The sequence below is a fragment of the Rhipicephalus sanguineus genome, chromosome 1 (assembly GCF_013339695.2).
Source record: "Rhipicephalus sanguineus isolate Rsan-2018 chromosome 1, BIME_Rsan_1.4, whole genome shotgun sequence".
Classification (NCBI taxonomy): Eukaryota; Metazoa; Arthropoda; class Arachnida; order Ixodida; family Ixodidae; genus Rhipicephalus; species Rhipicephalus sanguineus.
The window spans coordinates 135,178,923-135,199,470 of NC_051176.1; the positions used below are offsets into that span (position 1 = coordinate 135,178,923).

At 47.6% G+C, this 20,548-nt stretch overlaps 1 protein-coding gene across 9 annotated transcripts in view; it reads left to right on the top strand.

Annotated features, from left to right (window-relative positions):
• Positions 1 to 11,223, top strand: part of LOC119398702 (uncharacterized) — a 119,118-nt gene extending 107,895 nt beyond the window's left edge. For all 9 annotated transcript variants that reach the window (XM_049416610.1, XM_049416612.1, XM_049416632.1 and 6 more), the window contains one exon: positions 10,901 to 11,223. In XM_049416610.1, coding sequence (XP_049272567.1) covers positions 10,901 to 10,939 — 39 coding nt within the window. In that variant the 3' untranslated portion in view covers positions 10,940 to 11,223. The remainder of the gene's footprint in view (positions 1 to 10,900) is intronic.
• The last annotated feature ends 9,325 nt before the right edge of the window (positions 11,224 to 20,548 follow it).

Sequence of the window (20,548 nt, forward strand, 5' to 3'; positions counted from 1 at the left end):
GTCGCGTACACACACAACACAAAGGTGTGGATGACGGGGGAGATATTCCGGAAGGGGCTGACAGACTTTGACAAGGAAATGTCTGCGAAGAAGCGCAAAGTGCTGCTTTTGCTGGACAATTAGTGCACACCGTGTTAACGCACATCTGAGCGCCGTCGAGGTACTTTTTCTGCCTCTGAACACAACCGCCAAGATGCAGCTGATGGACCAGGGAGTGATAGCAAACTTCAAAGTGCATTATCGCTGCCGTGTCATCGAACGTCTGCTCATTGACATCCGTACAGCCGACAACTCTGCCGACCTGAAGGTGCCGCTAGTAAAGGCGGCATTTTTCGCAAGCGGAGCCTGGCGGGACGTGAAGTCTGAGACCATTCTTCACTGGTTCGAGAAAGCAGGTTTTTCGCGGGGAAGCAGCGCTGCCGAAGAAATAACAGCAGAAGCAGACATCGATGCTGCTGCAGCAAATGGTGCTGCGGCAGTGAAGAGCTTGGGGCAGCTGTGGGAGGCCGCGGGTGATGCAAGCCTTGTCCCAAGTGGGTTGGATTATCTGGACTTCGCCCTGGCGTATCAAGACCTCGTTGCAACGGAGGAGCTCACCACCGATGAACTCGCCGCTAGTGTCTCCGAAAAGGGAACGGCCGCAGATAGCAGTTCCTCGGACGGCGAACGTGACGACATTGGTGCGCCTTAGCGTGGGACTGCCGGAGCAGCTCTCACAGCTGTCGACACGCTGCATATGTACTTGTGCTCCGAACCGGGCAGTTGCGATCTCATGGACAACGTTGAGCACGGTCTTCTGAAATGCGCGCTCGCGAAACGCATGCAATGGACCCTTGATTGCTTTTTTCAGGAAGTGTAAATAAGTTTTTTTTTTTGGTCTGCATAATGTTTGATTTATTTTAGAGTCCACATATAGCGAAAAAGCGGTTATAGCGAGGTAATTTCAGATTCCTGCCAACTTCGTTATGACCGGGCTACACTATATACCGACGTCGAGGCAGACTTAGAGCTCCGGACTTGAAGAGAGCACACCCTTGTCCGCCACATCAGTTGAACTTCCACAGAAGTTGAAAGAGGAGAGGCTGAGGAAATGGGGCACCTTTGCCTATCACGCGTAAAGTGTTGTCGCCAATACTTTGGTTGCACCAAATCACGTACATAAATACAATTCGGCCTCTACATTGCCTCATTCTTGATAAGACAACTATGAAACACCACCATGCCAGCGCTTCATCAGCCTATCGAAAAGAAACTTTCATGTTGCTATCTCATAAGAATATGCTAAGGAATCCTCTGCAACTTTTTTTTCTGCAATTTCGCTTCGAAGTATTAGAAAAATATTTGAGAAATATTCGAGAAATATTCGATTCGATTCGCACTCACACTTCAATATTCGAATTCACTTCGCACCCAGAATTTTGCTATTGGCACAGCTCTAGTTCTTTGTAGCGAAATTTCATGTATAGACTACAAAAGTTTGGAATATTTGATTATGACTCGTCCTCTGATCCCGGTAAGCGTATGCATTATCTTTTGCATTGAACTCTTACTCACACAGACTTATTTGGCCGCAAGAAGAGTGAACGAATTTTCTTGCATATAACACGCACAAAATCTTGCTATGGGCGATTGCTGTTGATTGTACTGTTATATGTTAAAGTGTGTGTTCCTGTTCTTCTTTCTGCTCATTAAATTTTGCTTTTATGTTCCTAAAAAGAAATCAGTTTTTTTTATGTCCCACTGCATCTGAGCAAATTTATGGGTAGAGGGATCCTTGTCAGGCAGAGATAATCGGCCTTTAGTCCCTTCATCCTAGACAATGTTTGTCTGAATACATTGAAATTGAAAATGTGCAGGAAATTCGAACCTACAGTTGGGGTGCATGTTATACACCAATTTTGGTGCGCATGTTGCCTTCATGGCACGACTTCAAAGTGGTGCAGGGAAGACTGCTTCACGTCAATGCAGAAGGATTTTTTTCTTCCCCGTGACTTGTCGTGGAGGATACGGGTTATATGCAGGGGCGGGTTAACATGAGAAAATTGTGTATTTAGACTACCTTCAGAGCATGGCAAGCGTGGAACGCTGCGAGAGGGTGTGTGAAAGCTTTGCTAGAGCGGCTAGAGGGCAAGCGAAAACGAAGTGCCATAGTCATAAGCGAACAGAAAGAAAGTCGAAACGCTTCATGCCACTTTTACGACTTCATTGCCTTTGATCTTTCATTGTCTTGGCTGCGTACCTTCGGAGCTTTGTCGCTATTGATTACCGCAACGATAACGACTGCGGTTTCCTGCGCAGTGGTTTCCCCAAATGGTAGTTCTGTTTTCAATCGGTGTGCACTGTCGTGTGCATGCCTTCAGCAGCTGCTTTGTTGCTATTAACAGGGGAGCTGTTTAAGCTGACTGTTAGTCAGTGCAGAGCAAACAGAAAACTATCATCATCATGATCGGGCATGTGCTCTCTTCATCTTCTGCTTCGCTTCCGGAACACGTGCGCTGATTTGTCCGGCGTGGTATGCAGTAATGCTGATGGGTGAGAGAACGAGTACAGAGAGAGAGAGAAAGGAAGAAAGAGAAAGAGAGATATTCTTAACGAAAGATATTTCTTGGCGAGGTGGGATTCAAGCCCACATACCCGCTGTTGCGACCGGCCACTGCAGGCACGAGAGTCTCGGGAGGAAGATGCAGAGGCAGGATGAAGAGACTGAAGGGGAACATAACCATGGTTTATTTACATTGTTTAAATGGTGAGCATTTCATGTCGAGTGAGCTTGTGAGGGCTCATTATTAATGGTCTTTTCTCCAGATCCTTAGATGAGGGAATTGCTCCAAGTTGGGGCGGTCCAATCACGTCACACAGAGCAGTAATAAGGGTGCTGCCCACACCCGTCCAGGTCAACGTCCTCAACGTGGGTGCAGCCACCGCACTCTGCACTCGTGGCACTCGTGACAAGTGAAGAACGCAGGTTGATGGGTTGCACACGCAGACAACTGGGAGCATCAAAAGGTCCGCTGCCCCGAAGTACTTCAGTTTGCTTATCGGGTATGGGTTGTCATTCATACTGACGCCATTGTCTTCTCAAGGATGATGTGGCAACAGCAAACCATTACAGTCGTCCTGTCGAACCTTGATGTGTCGGACTGCATGGCGCCTCACACCCCGGCTCGGGAGGGTAGTGCACGTGCTTGATAGACTGTCAGCCGAGCGAGCAGCCTTTCGGCGCATTGTTCTCAGAACAGAGAACGCAGTTTCCCCTTTGGACCAGGCCCCGATCGTAACACCGCAATCCGAAGGCGAGCATCATAACCACTCGGCTATCCAGGCACGCTAGCAGAGCATAACATAGCCTTGTATCGTATAGTATATATCAAGGTGGTGGGAAAGGGAAGTGAGGACCAGGAGGGCAGAGACTAAAGCAGAGCATAGAAAGAAAAAGAAGTTACAGTATAACCTTATTACAACAGACCTTCATAGTGAAGAGGATTTTGGTCTGTTGTAAAGGGAGTATGTAAAATGCAAGTACTGTTACAACAGACTTTTATGTAAACGCTAAATGGGTCTGTTATAACCGGAGATAATTACGAGTCACAAACATGGTCTTATTTTTAAGGGGGGACCAAAAAAAATGCGATTTTTTGAAAATCGCATTTTCAGTTTCTATAGCCCATTTTCTGATTCCAAAATATCTTCACTGAAAACTACGTAGAAGTGCTATAAAATTTTATTTTGCATCTGCCGACTTGGCGAAAATTGCGGAAATAGCAAAAAAAAAACAACAGCGTTTTTGAAATAGCTTGGCAATGGCATAACCGGTTGCCACCATTTTGGACTCGTCGTAAAGAGCATTTCTCCGTGTTCAAGGTCTCCGTTTCAGCTAGCTTCTCCATTCAGTAACAAGCATACAAAAAGCACATGTTTGAAGTTCAATTCAAGGCCTCCGGTTGGCCGCTTCTGGCGTGATGCTCGCTTCGGGATCGTCGGCTGCTGCTTGTACGTCGCGAGGTCGTGGCTGTCGAAAATTACGCTACTTAATGATGCGTTCGCACTCGTTTTGTGTTCACGGGTCGACGATAATTTAGAACGCTTTAGTTTGGCAGCTGCAAGTGGAAGCTCAATCATCAGACTACGATAGTGCGCCGCACTCGTCACGAACATCGCAGACGTGCGACTCGTTGGACCCGCTTTAGAGGTTTTTCTTATCAGCACTTCGGAGCTTATGACGATGACCACCGCAGGACAACTCTTTGTACTTACAATCGAGCACAATGCACTTTGAAACATCGGGCGCCGCCGCGGCCAAGCACATCGCAACCGAGCTTTCTACTCTATGCCGTGGCTAGGCCTAACTCCACTCATGGTGCCGATGTATACATACGAGACAAATCCGAACTTTGTGGGCAAGAACCTCGCGCAAGCGGACATGCGAAAACAAAGAAGCCACAATGTCTTTCGTCGCAAGCAACGAATCGCATCGCCCACTGGCTCCTCAGAATTGCGGATGGGCATTTTGCGCATTGGCAGCGGACCCCCCCGGCCAAGCTCGCCGCGCAGCGACCGCTTGGAGAAGCGGTGGCAGCGGCTAGCAATTTCGCGCATCAGCGTCCCAAAATGCAACACCAAGCACGCTGCGGTCTGATTTTTTTGTTGCTGCAGCTAGGCATAGCTGATCATTGACAGACCGGAGATCAGCGGCCTTCGTTCTTAAATCGGTACGTCGACATCCGCGGCGCGCTGTTCCCGTCCCGAAAGTATGCTAAGCGATGTTTGAAGTCTGAAGTTAGTGAATTTGGTATGTCTGTGGTAGAAAAGTCCGCTCTAAAGGAGACCTGACCACCTTGCTGGCCTGACATTTTAGTCAATTATATCCGAATGTCCGTTGTACCAGAATCCGTTGTAAATGAAGCTCAATCAATGGAACAAATACGGAGGTCGGCATAACGCCGCAAATTGGTATGTAATATCCGAATGTCTGTTGTAAACATATCCGTTGTAACGAGGTTATACTGTATAAAGGCGTTTATTGACGGCAATTGTCGACAAAGCACAGCGGCGACAGTCAAGACAGAGCGTGGACTCTGAGCGCGAGAGGTGTGCTCTCAGAGAAGAGCCGAAGAGGACGACCCACTAGAAGGCGCTCGAGAGGACGACCCATTACAGACTTCCAATGCTTTGCTACAATTACCCCGGGTACGAAAAGGGAGCCGCCTTGCGACCTAACTGCTAGTCACTATGAGCGGGTCATGATAGGGCTTCAGGCGCTCTATGTTGACAATGTCACGCCCTCGACGACACATGTCCGAAAATGGTTCAATGGGTTCGATCAGGTAGTTGACCGGAGATGTGCGTTCGACGACACGGTAGGGGCCTTCGTATTTGGGCAGTAGTTTGGAAGAGAGGCCAGTTGCAGTGATAGGGACCGAGAGCCATACGAGCACTCCAGGGAGGAACGTGGGCGCAGAAGTGGTGGTGTCACCGCGAATGCTCTTCTGCCGCTCTTGGTCATGCGTAGTAAATGTCTTGGCAAGCTCGCGACACTCCTGAGCAAGTCTGGCTATGGCAGAAATAGGTGCACATTCAGAGCAATCCGGCTTGTATGGAAGAACTGTGTCGATTGTGTGCGACGGGTGCCTGCCGTACAATAAGAAAAAGGGTGACAAACGAGTAGTGCTCTGAGGGGCGGTATTATAGGCGTTATAGACAAAGAGGGTTCAGCTTAAATTGAGGACGACGCAGCGAGCGATGGAAAGGAAAATGATAGGTGTAACCTTAAGAGACAGGAAGAGAGCAGAGTGGGTCAGGGAACAAACGGGGGTTAAGGATATCATAGTTGATATCAAGAAGAAGAAATGGATATGGGCCGGGCACGCAGCACGTCGGCAGGATAACCGGTGGTCATTAAGGGTAACTGACTGGATTCCAAGAGATGGCAAACGCGTGAGGGGGAGACAGAAAATTGGGTGGGTAGATGAGATTAAGAAGTTTGTAGGTATAACGTGGCAGCAGAAAGAACAGGACCGCGTTGATTGGCGGAACATGGGAGAGGCCTTTGCCCTGCAGTGGGTGTAGACAGGCTGATGATGATTATAGGCGTAGGTGAGGAAAGGCAGAATGGCATCCCAATTTGTGTGATCTTCGGCGACGTACAGTACGGTCCACTGTTAAAGGGAACACTCCAGTGAGCACCTTTCATTTTGCTGGCCCTTTAGCAGCAAGCGGACAGGGAAACATTGCTCATGCGCTGCACTAGTCTGTCAAGAAAAGGCAGAACTGTCAACCACCAGTAGTCTTATGCAAATCTAAGCCATTATGGTTTTGCAAGAGAGCGAAATCCAAACATGCCCTGTACGCAAGTGTTCCCTTTAACAGTGGACCCGTCTGTACATCGAGAGCATGTCGCCGAGCGTGCGGTTAAAGCGTTCGGTGAGGCCATTCATCTGCGAGTGGTAAGCAGTAGTTTTCCGGTGAACAACGTTGCACTCTTTGAGAATGGCTTCGACGACTTCCGACAAGAAGACACGACCTCAATCGCTGAGCAGCTCCTGGAGTGGACCGTGGCGCAGCATGAATTGGTGCAGCAGGAAGGAGGCAACATCGCGCGCTGTAGCCGCTGGGAGGGCGGTAGTTTCGGCGTATCGCGTAAGGTGGTCAACAGCGACGATGGCCCAGCGGTTACCAGCCGACGTTAGAGGAAGTGGTCCATACAAATTGATGCCAACGCGCCCAAACGGCCGGTCAGGGCAAGGTAGAGGTTGCATACCTGCCGGCGACAGGTGCGTTGAAGTTTTGCGGCGCTGACAATCGATGCAGGAGTGAACAAACTTCTGCACGTAGCGGTACATCCCTCGCCAAAAGTACTGTTGGCGAATGCGGTGGTAGGTTTTCGATACCCCAGAGTGTGCACACTGCGGATCAGAGTGGAACGACTCGCATATGTCGGAACGCAGACTGCGAGATATTACGAGTAGCCACTGGCGGCCGTCTCCGTAATTGCGTAGGTGGAGGAGGTCGTCGCGAACGGTGAAATGGTGGGCTTGACGCAACGCGTGAGTGGATGATGTTGCCGATGGATCAGTCAGCAAGTCTATCAGTGAGGCAATCCAGGGATCCTTGCGCTGTTCAGTAGCGATGGTGGGAATGTCGATAGAAGAAACGGCATTGTGAGACACTGAGCTGTGGGTATTGTCAGGCAAGGGGGAGCGCGAGAGTGTGTCGGCGTCAGCATGCTGGCGTCTGTTGCAGTACAGCACGCGAATATCGTAGTCCTGTAGGCGAAGTGCCCAGCGGGAGAGGCGGCCTGAGGGATCCTTCAATGATGACAACCAGCATAGTGCATGATGGTCAGTGATGACATCAAATGGGCGACCATACAAATAAGGTCGGAATTTTGTAAGGGCCCAGATGATGGCCAGGCATTCCTTTTCAGTGACGGTGTAATTGGTCTCAGCCTTAGTAAGCGTACGACTTGCATATGCCACGACATATTCAGGGAATCCTGGTTTGCGCTGCGCAAGGACAGCGCCAAGGCCAACACCGCTGGCGTCTCTGCGTACCTCTGTAGGGGCCGTAGGGTCGTAGTGGCATAGTATGGGAGGCAACGTCAACAGACGACGGAGCTTTGCGAAAGCGTCGTAGCACTCTGACTACCAAGAATGGAGAGGCCCGTTACTTCCGAGGAGCTTCGTCAGTGGCGATATGATAGTCGTTAAGTTTCGAATGAAGCGCCAAAAGTAGGAGCACAGTCCTACGAAACTGCGCAGTTCTTTGATGGACGTAGGTTTGGGGAACTCGGTCACGGCCCGAAGCTTGGCTGGATCGGGGAGGATGCCATCCTTGGACACGACATAGCCGAGGATTGTCAGCTGCCGTGCTGCAAATCGGCACTTCTTTTGATTCAGTTGCAGACCGGCGTCACTCAAACGCGTCAAAACATGCCGTAGGCGTTGGAAGATGCGTGGGGAAGTCCGGAGCAAAAACGTCGACGTCGTCGAGGTAGCACAAGCACGTGTGCCATTTCAGGTTGCGCAGAACGGTATCTATCATGCGCGCAAAGGTGGCGGACGCATTACACAGCCCAAACGGCATGACGTTGAATTCGTACAGGCCGTCGGGCGTGACAAAGGCGGTCTTCGGTCGAGCGTCTTCAGCCATAGGGAAGAAATGGAAGCAAGGCAGAAAGAGAAAGAAAGAGAATCAAAGAAATAGAGAAAGAATGAGAGAGAGAAAGAAGAGCAAGAAAGAGCGAGAAAAACAAAGAAATACATAGAAAGAGAAAGAAAGAAATAGAAATAAACAAACAAAAAAACACAGAAAGAAAAGAGAGATGAGAGGAAGAGAAATAGAGGAGGAAAGAACGAGAAAAATAAAGAGACACAAAGCAGGCCGCTGCCCAGCTTCGCACTTAATTCAGGCTTGGCACCACTAGTGCGAAGCAGCCTTAATTTTCTGTTATCGCATCTACCGTCATTTTATCCACAGCGGTTGTTGCAAGCAGCGTGGCTTTTAGACTCTGTGCACACTGGATGCGTGTGAACTTCGAAATTTCGTGGTCGCCCATTGTCACATCAGCACGACTGCAATTGTGTTCGCAGCGGTTGCGGCAGAATGCAGTTGCACTTGGACTAATTACACGGTGGCTGTCCTTGTGCCTTCAGAACACCATGGTTTTCATTCACCAGGGGCGTAGCCAGAAATTGTTTTCGGGGGGGGAGGGGGGTCAACCATATTTTATGTATGTTAGTGCATGCGTTTGTATGTGCGTGTATATATGCGCAAGCAAAATTGAAAAATTTCGGGGGGGGGGGGGGTTGAACCCGCCCAACCCCCGCCTGGCTACGCCCCTGTCATCCTGTGTTGGATGACCTGTCGTCGCGGGTTTCTCAATGGCAAAAAATTTCTTGGTATGTGCGTGTGGCAGCAGAAAGTGTGTCTCTGATAAAGACGTGGGTCTTGTGATGCAGCCGCACTGCTCTGGAAGTCGCAAACCAATGAGAAATTGTCAAATTTCTATCGGAATTTCTCGGCAGTCCTAGGCAGAGGCCTTTTCCTTACGTGGTAGCAGCCGCAAAAAATTTGTTGAAACGGAAGTATCCACTTAAAGTATTTATTCTGATGAGACATTTCTTGCATTGTTTTCTATGGGCAGCTGACGGGGAATCGAAAATTTTTCGTTGTGGCGGAAATTTCATTATAGCGGTGTTCATTACAGTGGGATTCAACTACAACATGTAGGAATTTATTGGCTACAAGAACACACATAATGGACACTTAATGTTTTATTTTGTAAAAGAAGGATAACTTGGATGTTGTGTGTTGCTGACATTTACTGTATGCTTTGTTTCCCGTTTTACATCAGTGGTATGAGCTGGGTGAAATTGCACCTAGCCGCCTAACATAACTTCTGTTAATATGCTGTATTTTATAAGATATGTTGACTACTTTTGTATGAATCACGGTGAGTAAAGAACATTTTGGCATGTAATATCCAAATTGATTATATTCAGATATGAATAGCTTCGTTTTATGAGCTCTGCTTTTTACATTTACATTTCTAGTTTCAGTTATTTTCTTTTGACACAACAAAATGTGCCATTTGGTTAAGGTACTGCACATAAAACATTTATGCAGTTTATGGCATCTATATTTTGTTCACTAATAATCTGCCTTTCTTTGCTGTCAATCAAGTGTCATAACACATATTGGAGTTCAATCGACATACAATGATTCCTGGCTTGTTACCTGTCTTGTTACCTTATGTGCGTATTCTTATCCAAGGAAGAACATTAGCGCCCGAGTCACTCCTGAGCGACTGAAGTCACTTGGTAAAATGTCACTCCACTGTGACTTTAGCACTCGTCTTGACGCCAGTACACAGTTGAGGCTTTGTTTCACTGCTGGGTACTTTTCAAGTATTGTCTGAATTTAATTATAAAACTGTTTGACTCTGTACCCTATGCTGCGAGTGTAACCCGCCACGGTGGTCTAGTGGTCAAGGTGCTCGACTACTGACCCGCAGGTCACGAGATTGAATCCCAGCTGTGGCGGCTGCATTTGCGATGCAGGCAAAAATGCTAGAGGCCCGTGTACTTAGATTTAGGTGCACTTTAAAGAACCTCAGGTGGTCAAAATTTGTGGAGCCCTCCACTGCGGCGTCTCTCATAATCAAATCGTGGTTTTGGGGCGTTGAATCCCAACAGTTATTATGCTGCGAGTATAAAAATTTAATACATACTTAATATGTATTTCGCAGTGGGCGTTTGGTCTTAGGTGTTTAAAAATTTTTGTAAAATAAATTTTCCGATACCATTAATTTCAGCATCTGCAGTGGTTTATCTACACGCTATCGAAATGATTCACCTGAAAGTTCTCTAAATGCACTAAGAATGGTAGTGTATTTACAATAGAGTAAATATGGTACCATTTCTACAATTTGCAAAATATGGTACTACAGTAAACTCTCAGTAAACGGAAATCTAAACAGAATTGCTGCTTAATAAATGAAACTTCTGTTAAACGGAACATATTTTCCTGGTCCCTTAGGTTCCGAGAGTATACTGTATTTCTACATTGCAACCATGTTCCACACACGCACGCACGAACGCACTCACACGCACGCACGAACGCGCACGCACGAACGCGCACGCACGCACGCACGCACACACGCGCACACACGCACACACGCGCACACACACACACACACACACACACACACACACACACACACACACACACACACACACACACACACACACACACACACACAGTTATGAGAGACAGTGCTTATAATGAGCTTGTTTCTAGGCTGCAGAAAGGTTTTATGTACATATCGTAGTTTGTTGCAAGTAATTGCTGGCTTGAATGTGTCAATGTTGAATTAACCCTGGTCTTTTCTTCTCACTTGCAGGCCACCCAATTTTGCCAGAAGAAGGTGTGGAAGCAGTAGTGCCTCTTCCTAATTTTGTTTGATACTCATTTTACATAGCGCTTTTTTATTAGAATTACAGCACAATGATACACACAATCTTTCGTCTTTGTTATATAGTTAGGTAGAATGAACACACTACTTAAAAAAACCAAAGCATTTTGTTTTGTTTTCCTTGAACTTTTTATGCCTGTTTCCTTTTAGCGTACATAATGTTTTTGAGTGTTCAAACAACGTACATACTCTTTGTCGGTTTCTGTGCACATTTTCGAAACTTGGCAATAAACTTTTGAGTACTGGTTTTACATGGGTCGCTAATTGGGATGTGCATTACTTCATGTACAACCAATAAAACTACTGTAATTGTTTATGCACTTTGGGAATGTTTTGTTAAGTTTGTCACAAAGGAGGCACACATAGACAAGGCAAAACAGAGTAAACTTTTTGTCATGTACGCCGGAAGTGAGCAGACAATAGGGATTCTCATGTGCAGGATGTCAATAATTTTATCCATGAACAAATATTAAGGGCATTTCTTAAGTTAGACTTTATTGATTGGTCCTGAAAATATTGGCATTTGTTCTATAACGAGATGACAACTTAGTTATGTATAATGTAATGATTGCAGGATGTAGGTCACATGAGAAAATGTGCAATGTTATGAACACATTCGTAAAAAATGCGATCCTGTGCTGTGCCAGCAATCTCAAATGTCATGCTGTACAAGGTGCCGCTGCTTTTGCTAACAAAAACAGCTGTGTCGTGACACTTCCGGAAATACTGTCACCAACAGCTTGGCATAGCAGTACCACTGAATTGTTCTGTAAGGAATCCAATAAAATTGGTTCGACTTTATTTTCCTTCATGTTCAAATGCGGTGCTATCATTTAATTATGATTGATTGACCAATGCATTTACAAGTTTTAAAGGGGCCCTTCAACGCTTTTTCAAGTAATCATCTAATGGCTTCTTTACAGGAGTTTATTGCCTCGCCAATCGACTGCCATAATTTTTAGAATCCGTCAAATACGAGCAGAGTTACAGGGATTTGTTGCACGCTTTCCCTCACCTTTCGTACCAGCGAGCGCGTTCAAAGCTACGTCACGGTGGATGGTGGGGGATGATAAGAGGGCAAGAGCTACGTCCGTTCGTCAGCGCATCTCGGGACCTTGAGCACTTTCTTTTCTTTTTTTTTCTTCGAATGTGTGGCTTACTTTCAGTGTGATCGCGAGCGAGCGAGCGCGCTGGCACGTCGCAGCATTCCGCGGTGGCCGCGGTAACTAGGCAGCTCACGATGCTCAAGTCAGCCAATGGCCGTCGACTTTGTGTTTATGGCGCAGTCGTTTGGGTTTGTGGCATCATTTGTCGAGAGAAGAGCGAGTGATTTCTAGCTTCCTTTGAGAATTATTTGTAAATTCCAGGTCGTGTGTTGTGCCCTAATGTTTGGCTCACATGTTCTCAGGACTGAGGAGCCTGGACTATCAATCGGCAACGTTTTCTGACTGCTGAAAGTGTTGCAGGGCCCCTTAAGTGGAACGTACAATGTCATTTGGAGGTGGCGGTGTAGCTCACTTCCAGAATAATGAATCATGATAATTACTTCGCCTTTACGTGCCAAAATGACGATATGATTATGAGGCGCACTGTAGTGGGAGACTGTGCTTTAATTTCGACCACCTGGTATTCTTTGACGTGCACCTAAATCTCTGTACGCGGGTGTTTTAAGTGCGGAGCACTTTAGGGGCCCGGGCTGTCGTCTCGTGTCGTAGCTTGGCGTCACGCAGGCAAAACAAGCTTACATAAACTGATAAATCATTGCACAGACATGTATAGTATAGTATAGTATTGGCCGCGAGATCGACCTATAGGTGGCAGCAGCGTCGCCGCGTTAGTGTGTGGAGGCGGTCGGAGGCGCGTATACAAATGTACACAGCGGCGCTTCGTTGTGAGCAGTTTCAGCAGATTGTCGGCGAATAAAATGCGTTGATTGCTGCTTACTGGTAATATATACACTCCTCATTGTTGAATCGATACACGAAGATCATCCAACGTTACTATTACTAATGAGAGAAGCGCAATCTGCAGATGAAAAGGATGCTTGCTCGCCATGGATGACAGTCCGCTTACGCATTAATTATATATATATATATATATATATATATATATATACGTATGTTTTCTCTGTACGTGTTTAGCTTGTGTTGTGTGTACTACGCACTGCTGTAGCACGACTTAACTAAAGTGCTCACTTCTTGTTCATTTGTACACCAGCCCATATTCCTGTGCAATGAGTTCAGTAGCACTGTTCACGCGAATACGCATACGCAGGTACGATTTGAGCACAGAGCTTTCATATATTGATTACGTGCACGACAGTTATGCAACAAAGGTCCGGTTATTTTATGGAATAAGTGTCTTTTTTTTAAAAAATAATATCCGCTGCCTTCCATCAATTTATAACAACTCCACACAAACGCTCAAGATAATGTGAAAAAAAGGAGGTTTTTACGTGAAATTATACGACATAAGTGTAATGCACGCCGTCGGGCCAAGCACACGGGTGGTTATGCCTAAATTTCGCTCCAAGTTAAAATCGCGCTCGGCAACTCCGTTTTATCACTGCCGTGCCATTCCATTGGCCGTTTTTTTAGGGACAGTTTGAGTACTGAAGTCTCAGACTTGATAGAAATATTTCGCTGTAGCGGGACCACGACCGTAAAATAAAAGGACATCTTAAGCGCAACTAAAGCTCATCATGAACTACAGTGCCGCAATTATACACCTAACAACACCGCGAAAGTGCATGAGCCTCGTTTTTGTTTACCACCGAGTCGCTAAAACGCTGCATTCACACACAATTTAATGCTCCTCATGTTTGGGACTATGCCAAGCGCACTTTAGGATGTGCTTTAGCCAGAAAGCGGCATCAACACTGAAATGATTCCGGCGAACGAAGGGTACGACACCAATACACAGCCCTCTCGAAATTCGCACTCACTGACCTTATTACAATGCGCATGCGCCGAGCAAGCCCATTTGCTTCTGTACACCATGTTAGGTATACGTACGAGCAGTTAATATCGCGCTAACACAACAGACAGAACAAACCGCCCTTTGAGAACGTGCAGGACGTACGCACACATGCAAACACGGCGTGGCTAGCAGACGACGCAGGGAGTAATCCACACTAGGCGCGCTTCAGCCAGTAGCCGCCAGGCGGCGACTCCGCTCGATCTCGCGGCCAATAGCAAGGGATTTGAAAATGAAGTGAGGGTGAGGAGGAGGGGAGATGGTAAAACATAGCATAGCCATGTATAGTATGAGGTGGAAAGGGAAGTGAGGGGGGCAAAGCATAGCACAACCATGTATAGTATATCAAGGGGGTGGGGAAGTGATGTGGGGATGAGCAGGAGGGAAATGTGAAGAGGTGAGTGTGCCACTGCCGGTATATCACTGCTCCGCACTTCCTACAGTTGAATGGATCTGCATTGTTTTTTTTTTTTTTTTCATTTCATTTCCACCTAAATGCGACTGTCGCGGACGGGAATAGACCTCTCCCTGTTTGCAAACAGTGTGACGTCACTGGCAGCGTCCCGCCCCCAAGTCCCGCCTTCGGAGCAAGCGCTGGTTGGCAAGAAAGTTCCGCCGGCGGGATCTCTGCATAGCAGCGCTGCGTGCGTTACTTCGATAGAGGTTTTTGCAAATTGCTATTTTCTGAACTCACAGCTGTTAAAAGGAATAGTCACTGCCTATAATGAACGATTCTGTTAGGTCAACATATGATTTGCTCGTCGTGTATGACAGCCATAAAAAAATCTTATGCTCTTCGAAAGCGAACGTTGTATATTTTCACGACGACTTGTGTTTGGAGAAATATTAGCATGGCATGGATGTGAACGTGCTCAATTTCCGTCGCGAAATCTGCACTGCAGTTTTAAACGATGTACAGCATTGGCGGCTACTGTGCGCGTGGTCACGCATTAGATTCTCACTCACGGCGCAAAATTCTGATCGGAGATGAATAAAAAAAAAACGAAAGAAACACTCATTGACGTGCGTTCGGTTGAGGTTAACAAATCCCCGTGAAAATTAAAGCGAATTTTTCTCCTACGGCGTTCCTTATAATCCACTGAGCAGTTTTGAGATGTTAAATACAATAATTCAATTATAGATAATCTCTTGCGCGGTTACTTCGCTGTATGTGACGCCTACAACGCGTTTCCATACTTACTCCTCTCCTTTAGACTTGGTACACAAACTCGGAATGTCACTTCAAAAATATCGAGACGTAAAGAAAAGCTAACAAGAATAATGCAGACAATAATCTCCACTGCTTCCATTAAGGCGTACATCTCCAATAAAAGGCGATACGCGTGTGGTTCTGGGTATTCGCCGTGGTAAACCGTACATGCATGTTCAGCAATGCTAAAACACGCTGGTAGCTCATGCGTAGTCTCGCCTTTCAGCCCGGACACCATGCACGTTTTTTTGTTGTTTTTTGTGCACGCAGCACACACTGAGATGTACGCACTCGCAGATCATCGCGTCAAATAAAATGTCACGTTCTGTCGACAACCGGTCACTGCAAATGGCCCTGTTAGACACAACGCGCGCCAATGTTTTCGCAAACAAGATGCATCGCTATTCACACAGCACACACCACACACAATATTGTCAGTTTAAACGTCCGCAAAGGTGAACCGATATCGTCGCTGTATTTCAACGCACACTACACGCCACAGTAAACGCGGCACATTTTCGAAGACGATGCCGCTGTTCCTCGCACAGACCACCACGTGGGTTCACTTCTCCAAGTTAAACAGCCAGCAGCGTGGCAAATTTTTCGTCACGCAGTCCACGACACATACCACAAATAATCTTGGAACCGAAAGCCGAAGGAAAACGTTCAAAAGAAAAAAAAAACGTGCACCAAACACCGTGCGACTGTACCACGCTGAGCCGGCAGCGGGAGTGTTTTGCCAACCACGGCCGTTGCACGTGCGCCGAGAGGTCACGTGACCTGACGTCACGGGGCGTGAGTCACGTAGGCCGGTAGAGGTCTATTGAATCCGCGCCTTGAACTTGATAAGTGCTGTGGAGGTAGCTTTGCATGAAGCCTACCCAACGAGCATAAGCGTACGCACGGGGGGGGGGGGGGGGCTGCGCCCCCGCCCTTGTCATTTAAGGGAGGAGGGGGACCCAAAGTCTGCCGACTTAGTAAGGGGAGGGGCCGCTGCAATTAGCCTTCGCCCAATGAGCAGGGTTCCCCCGCCTCTTGGGGGAACCCTGCGCACGCCTACGAGCGCGACCAGGAAGGAACGCGACGTTGCTCCACCACCGTAGTGCGCAAAGACGCTACGGCGGGGTTCGTCGACTCTCCCACACGGCGCAGAAAAGGCACTCGAGGCAGGTTGTCAACAAACATGGGTTTATTAAGCCAAGATGTAGCCCAGAGCGACAATCACGGTATTGCGGGTCGTATAGCGTAACTCCGCGCAAGACCGATCGAGTACGCTTGCCTGTGGCGCTATGGCTACCACAGAATGGGAACACCAAGGAACCACCAAGCGCGCGAACGACAAGAGAGAGAGTGGTTCATGAAAGAAGGGAAAAGGGACGCTATTTTCTGCCTCCCGTCGTGGGGGCACGGCTCAGCACCCTTAGGGATGGGGAAAGGGAAGTAAAGATGATAGAAGAAGAAGAGAAGATAGAAAAGAGTGAGGAGCGTGGCAAGAGTGTCCTGTCAACGAAGGCGGGAGCACGAAGCCAAAGCGTTCGAGCCTTCCTCGAGTTTGCGGCTTCTGCGGATGTCGCCTGCAAAGGCAGCGCGTGATACTCGTTGCAGGCGTGCGAGCATCTCTCGCATGGCCGCCATGTTCCCGGCGATCGAGCCGCGCGGGGCCGGCATAACGCGCTAGCTGGGGAACGAGGCGCAAAGGGGAAGGCGCTCTCGATTCCCACAGGGCTCATGGCACAAAGCCAAGAGCAACATTGTTTTTTATTCGATATTGAAGATATTTTGGACACTTAAAAATTCTAAATGCCATATGTTCCCACAGAACAGTTTTGGAGTCCCATTAATATTGGTCTGTGTCACAGTCTTTCATGCGCGCCAGAAAGAGCCATACTTGCACAGTAACTGTGTGTGTCTTGTACCATGTATACCTTATTGTCTAGCACACAAGAGAACTATTCTAGGTAAAAGTGATAGTTTGAACATTGTGATGCCCTTAAGCTACACTTAGTTTTAGTTTTACGTATACAGAGCCTTTACATAGGAAAAACAAAGAGGATACATGCGCCACGCACCGCACGCGCGAAGTGCCTATAGTTTCGCGTACGCGAAAGTTCGTGGCATTAGAGTTACATTATAAGCTACTTTTAGGTATATGACTCTTAAAGGAGCCGTATACAGTAACTCTATGTGGCATTTCCATCGGAGCCCCCTGCTCGCAAGCATGAGAGCTACTTGGTTATTCAAGACGAGCAAGACTCGAATCTGAGCCTTTACGGAATTCTCGCAAACTACACACCTGTTCTGGCTCATACTACATTCTCTGCCTGCTTCTGAGCAGCAAAATACCCTGCAGACTTCTTTGTGAAAGTCATTGGTTATCTGTGCCATAATGGACAGTGGCATAGGCAGAATTCTTTTTTTTTTTTTTTGAGGAGAGGGGGGGCGAGGGCAGGGAGCACGTTCTTGATCCGACATGGGATCCGGGCAGGTAAGTGTGGTAGAGTGTCATTTTGGGCTCTGTATCCCACTAGGGGAAAAAATGCGGGGCACGGGCCCGGTGTGCCACCCGCTGGCTAAGCCACTCATCATGGAACAAACTCAATGACCTTTTCATGATGAACACGGACCAACAGTTCCTAAAGATGGCTAGTCTGACGTAACATTGGCGCTTGCGCGTGAGTGGAGTTGTCAATTATGTTGGGCACACAGGGTCGTAGGTAGACTCAAATCTGTTTGAATGGTGAATGGTGAATGGTTTCAGCCTGTCGCATACATGAGGTACGCAGTGCAGTGGAGCAGATTTTACGTGCATACGTGAGAAGCAACAGCACATTTTGGTGCATGTGCCTCACTATATCGCAAGGCCTTCATCTATGTAGTGCTTTACGCCCCCCCCCCCCCCGTATTTTTTTTATTTTGCATGTGCATATATACACGCACGCACGAACGTACAAAACGATGGTTGAACCCCCCCCTCCCAAAAAAAAAAAAAGTTTCTGGCTACGCTTCTGTTGGGCAGTGATGAACTAGTACCTGTAATAACCAGCGTTCATAAGCACATTTTTTGGGGGCAGATGCACCGCTTCATAGTGCAGTGTTGCTCGAGCAACACTGCACTATGAAGCGGTGCATCTGACCACCTTGCAGTAGAGCAGTATGTTCGAAGTGCCAGACTGACACTCGCTGCCACATCTAGGAGTCGGGAGATGCTGCTGCGATGTTCACCATTCAAACAGATTTGAGTCTTGCATGCTGCAAAGCAATTCGAGGCCATCCAACTTTGAATGATGCGAACACTCGGCAACAAAGTTCACTGTCAGAATGGTTGGATGCCATCTTCAAACTGCAGCTCTTGGCTATTTCGAGAGCTCGTGCAAGCAGCTGGCAGAGCCTGTCGCATACATGAGGTACGCAGTGCAGTGGAGCAGATTTTACGTGCATACGTGAGAAGCAACAGCACATTTTGGTGCATGTGCCTCACTATATCGCAAGGCCTTCATCTATGTAGTGCTTCTACTTACGAGTAACTAAGCCTACTAGAAAGAGCTTAGCAGACACATTACACTCATTATGGAATATGCTGGGTGTTTTTTTTTTGTTTTTCTAGACAATGCATATTTTAAATACAAATCCTATCACAGTCAGGTTGCTCTCATTTCTTCGCACGAGAAGATTAGAGCATCTTGACTGAGAAGCACACAGCGACAACATATTTTGTAAAACAATGGTCAGATGGCATAGTTTCATAAAAAAAATGTTTCAGCTGTGACGAGCTCTTTAGATCACCTCTGCAGGTTCGACAATTTATTCACATCAGCAAAAGTGTGTGCTCTGCAAAAATGGCTACACTCGATGTGTGAAAAAGCCGGCACCTTTTTCCGGATGGTTGGATTTACCAGAGGAAGCAGACATGAAAGGAAACAAAATCTTTAGACAGATGGTGAATGCATAACAGATTTTTACTCCAGAATTTCAAGGGGGGGGGGGGGGGGGGGGGGCTCCCCACTAGCCTGAAAACAAGGGGGGTCAGGACCCTCTGACCCTTCCCGATTTACGCCAGGGATTGGCGACATGTCGAGCTGCAACATTATGTTCCTCTGCAAGGCAACAGGCGAGCGGGGTGCAGCGTATTGGTGCATTGAGCGTCGGGCTCTCGGTATCATATTGATGCCGGCATCGCGAAATCGCGCCAGAAGGCTACCACCACAATTTCCTTATTTACGCTCACATCTGACCGTTGTTGGAGTTAAGAGCGAGACAGACGGTCCGATTTTGCGTCCTATCCGACGTGTGGCGTATATGACGATTCAGGAAGCATGGGGCGAACGAGCAATCAGCCCGCAGGTTCCACCCACAGCCGTCGCCTCGGCATGCTCGCTCGGCGGACTTCGTACCCTCTTCATGAAGCACAAAATAAACAAGTTTGCACAGCCATGCTTCGTTCTATAAGGAAATACTGTTGAAACTAGATTTAAGCAAGTGTTCACCGCGCCCGAGTATTTCTTTAAATCGGAGGAAGGGGAATTCGTTTTTTTGTCTATTGGTTTTCGTTAAATCGGAAACTTCGTAAAATCGAGAAAGATTTTTCGGTTGTTCAAATATAAAATTGTAACGTAGCGACACCCAAAAGCTACAGCGGCATTTTTGCCACCAACCCACGCCTGCGCCAGGTAAAAAGGCAACGAGAGCAGCCCGAGAGCGGCCAGCAAATTGAGCCTCCCATGTCTCCCTGGCATAGGGGGTACCATGTCCGGTCGATGCAGGCCAGGTAGATGGTCACGCGAAGCCATCACAGGCTATCGATATGCGAAGACGCGGAGAACGAATGCAGTGAATGTGCGAGCAGACCTAGCGAGAAAGTTGCGAGGAGACGATCAGTGCTATCTGCCACATAAACCAGGAAATAATGAAAGCAACCGCCACCGCCCCCAACACCATCCGGTCGGCAAGAGCGCTACCGACTGTCGAGTCCGTTGTTCCGTGCATGGGCAGTGAGTGCAGCCTAGTAAAGATAAAGCTATAGGGGCCGTACTTTGGAACGCTCCTCACCTGAGACAATTTCCTTACCTTACGCCAGGAGCCCTTCATGCCTCCTTACCTTAAGGAGCTCCTGCAAGGAGAATCAAATAAGCACTGCACACCAAACGCGAAGAAAAAGCGGTCCGCTTGTGTATTTGAGACTACTTGCCGTTTTTACTGACCAAGATTCTGGTGCGACGCGCCTTTTTTCGAAGTTCGTCACGTCGAGTTCAGGTCTGGCGTAACACAGCGGCGGTATATCCTGCGCGCCCGGCGCGCTCAATTTCGATATCGTCTCGATCGGGGCCTTGAATTCAAATTATTATTTTATCGAATTACGTGAGTTTTTTTGGGATTTCTAAAAAAATGTGTTA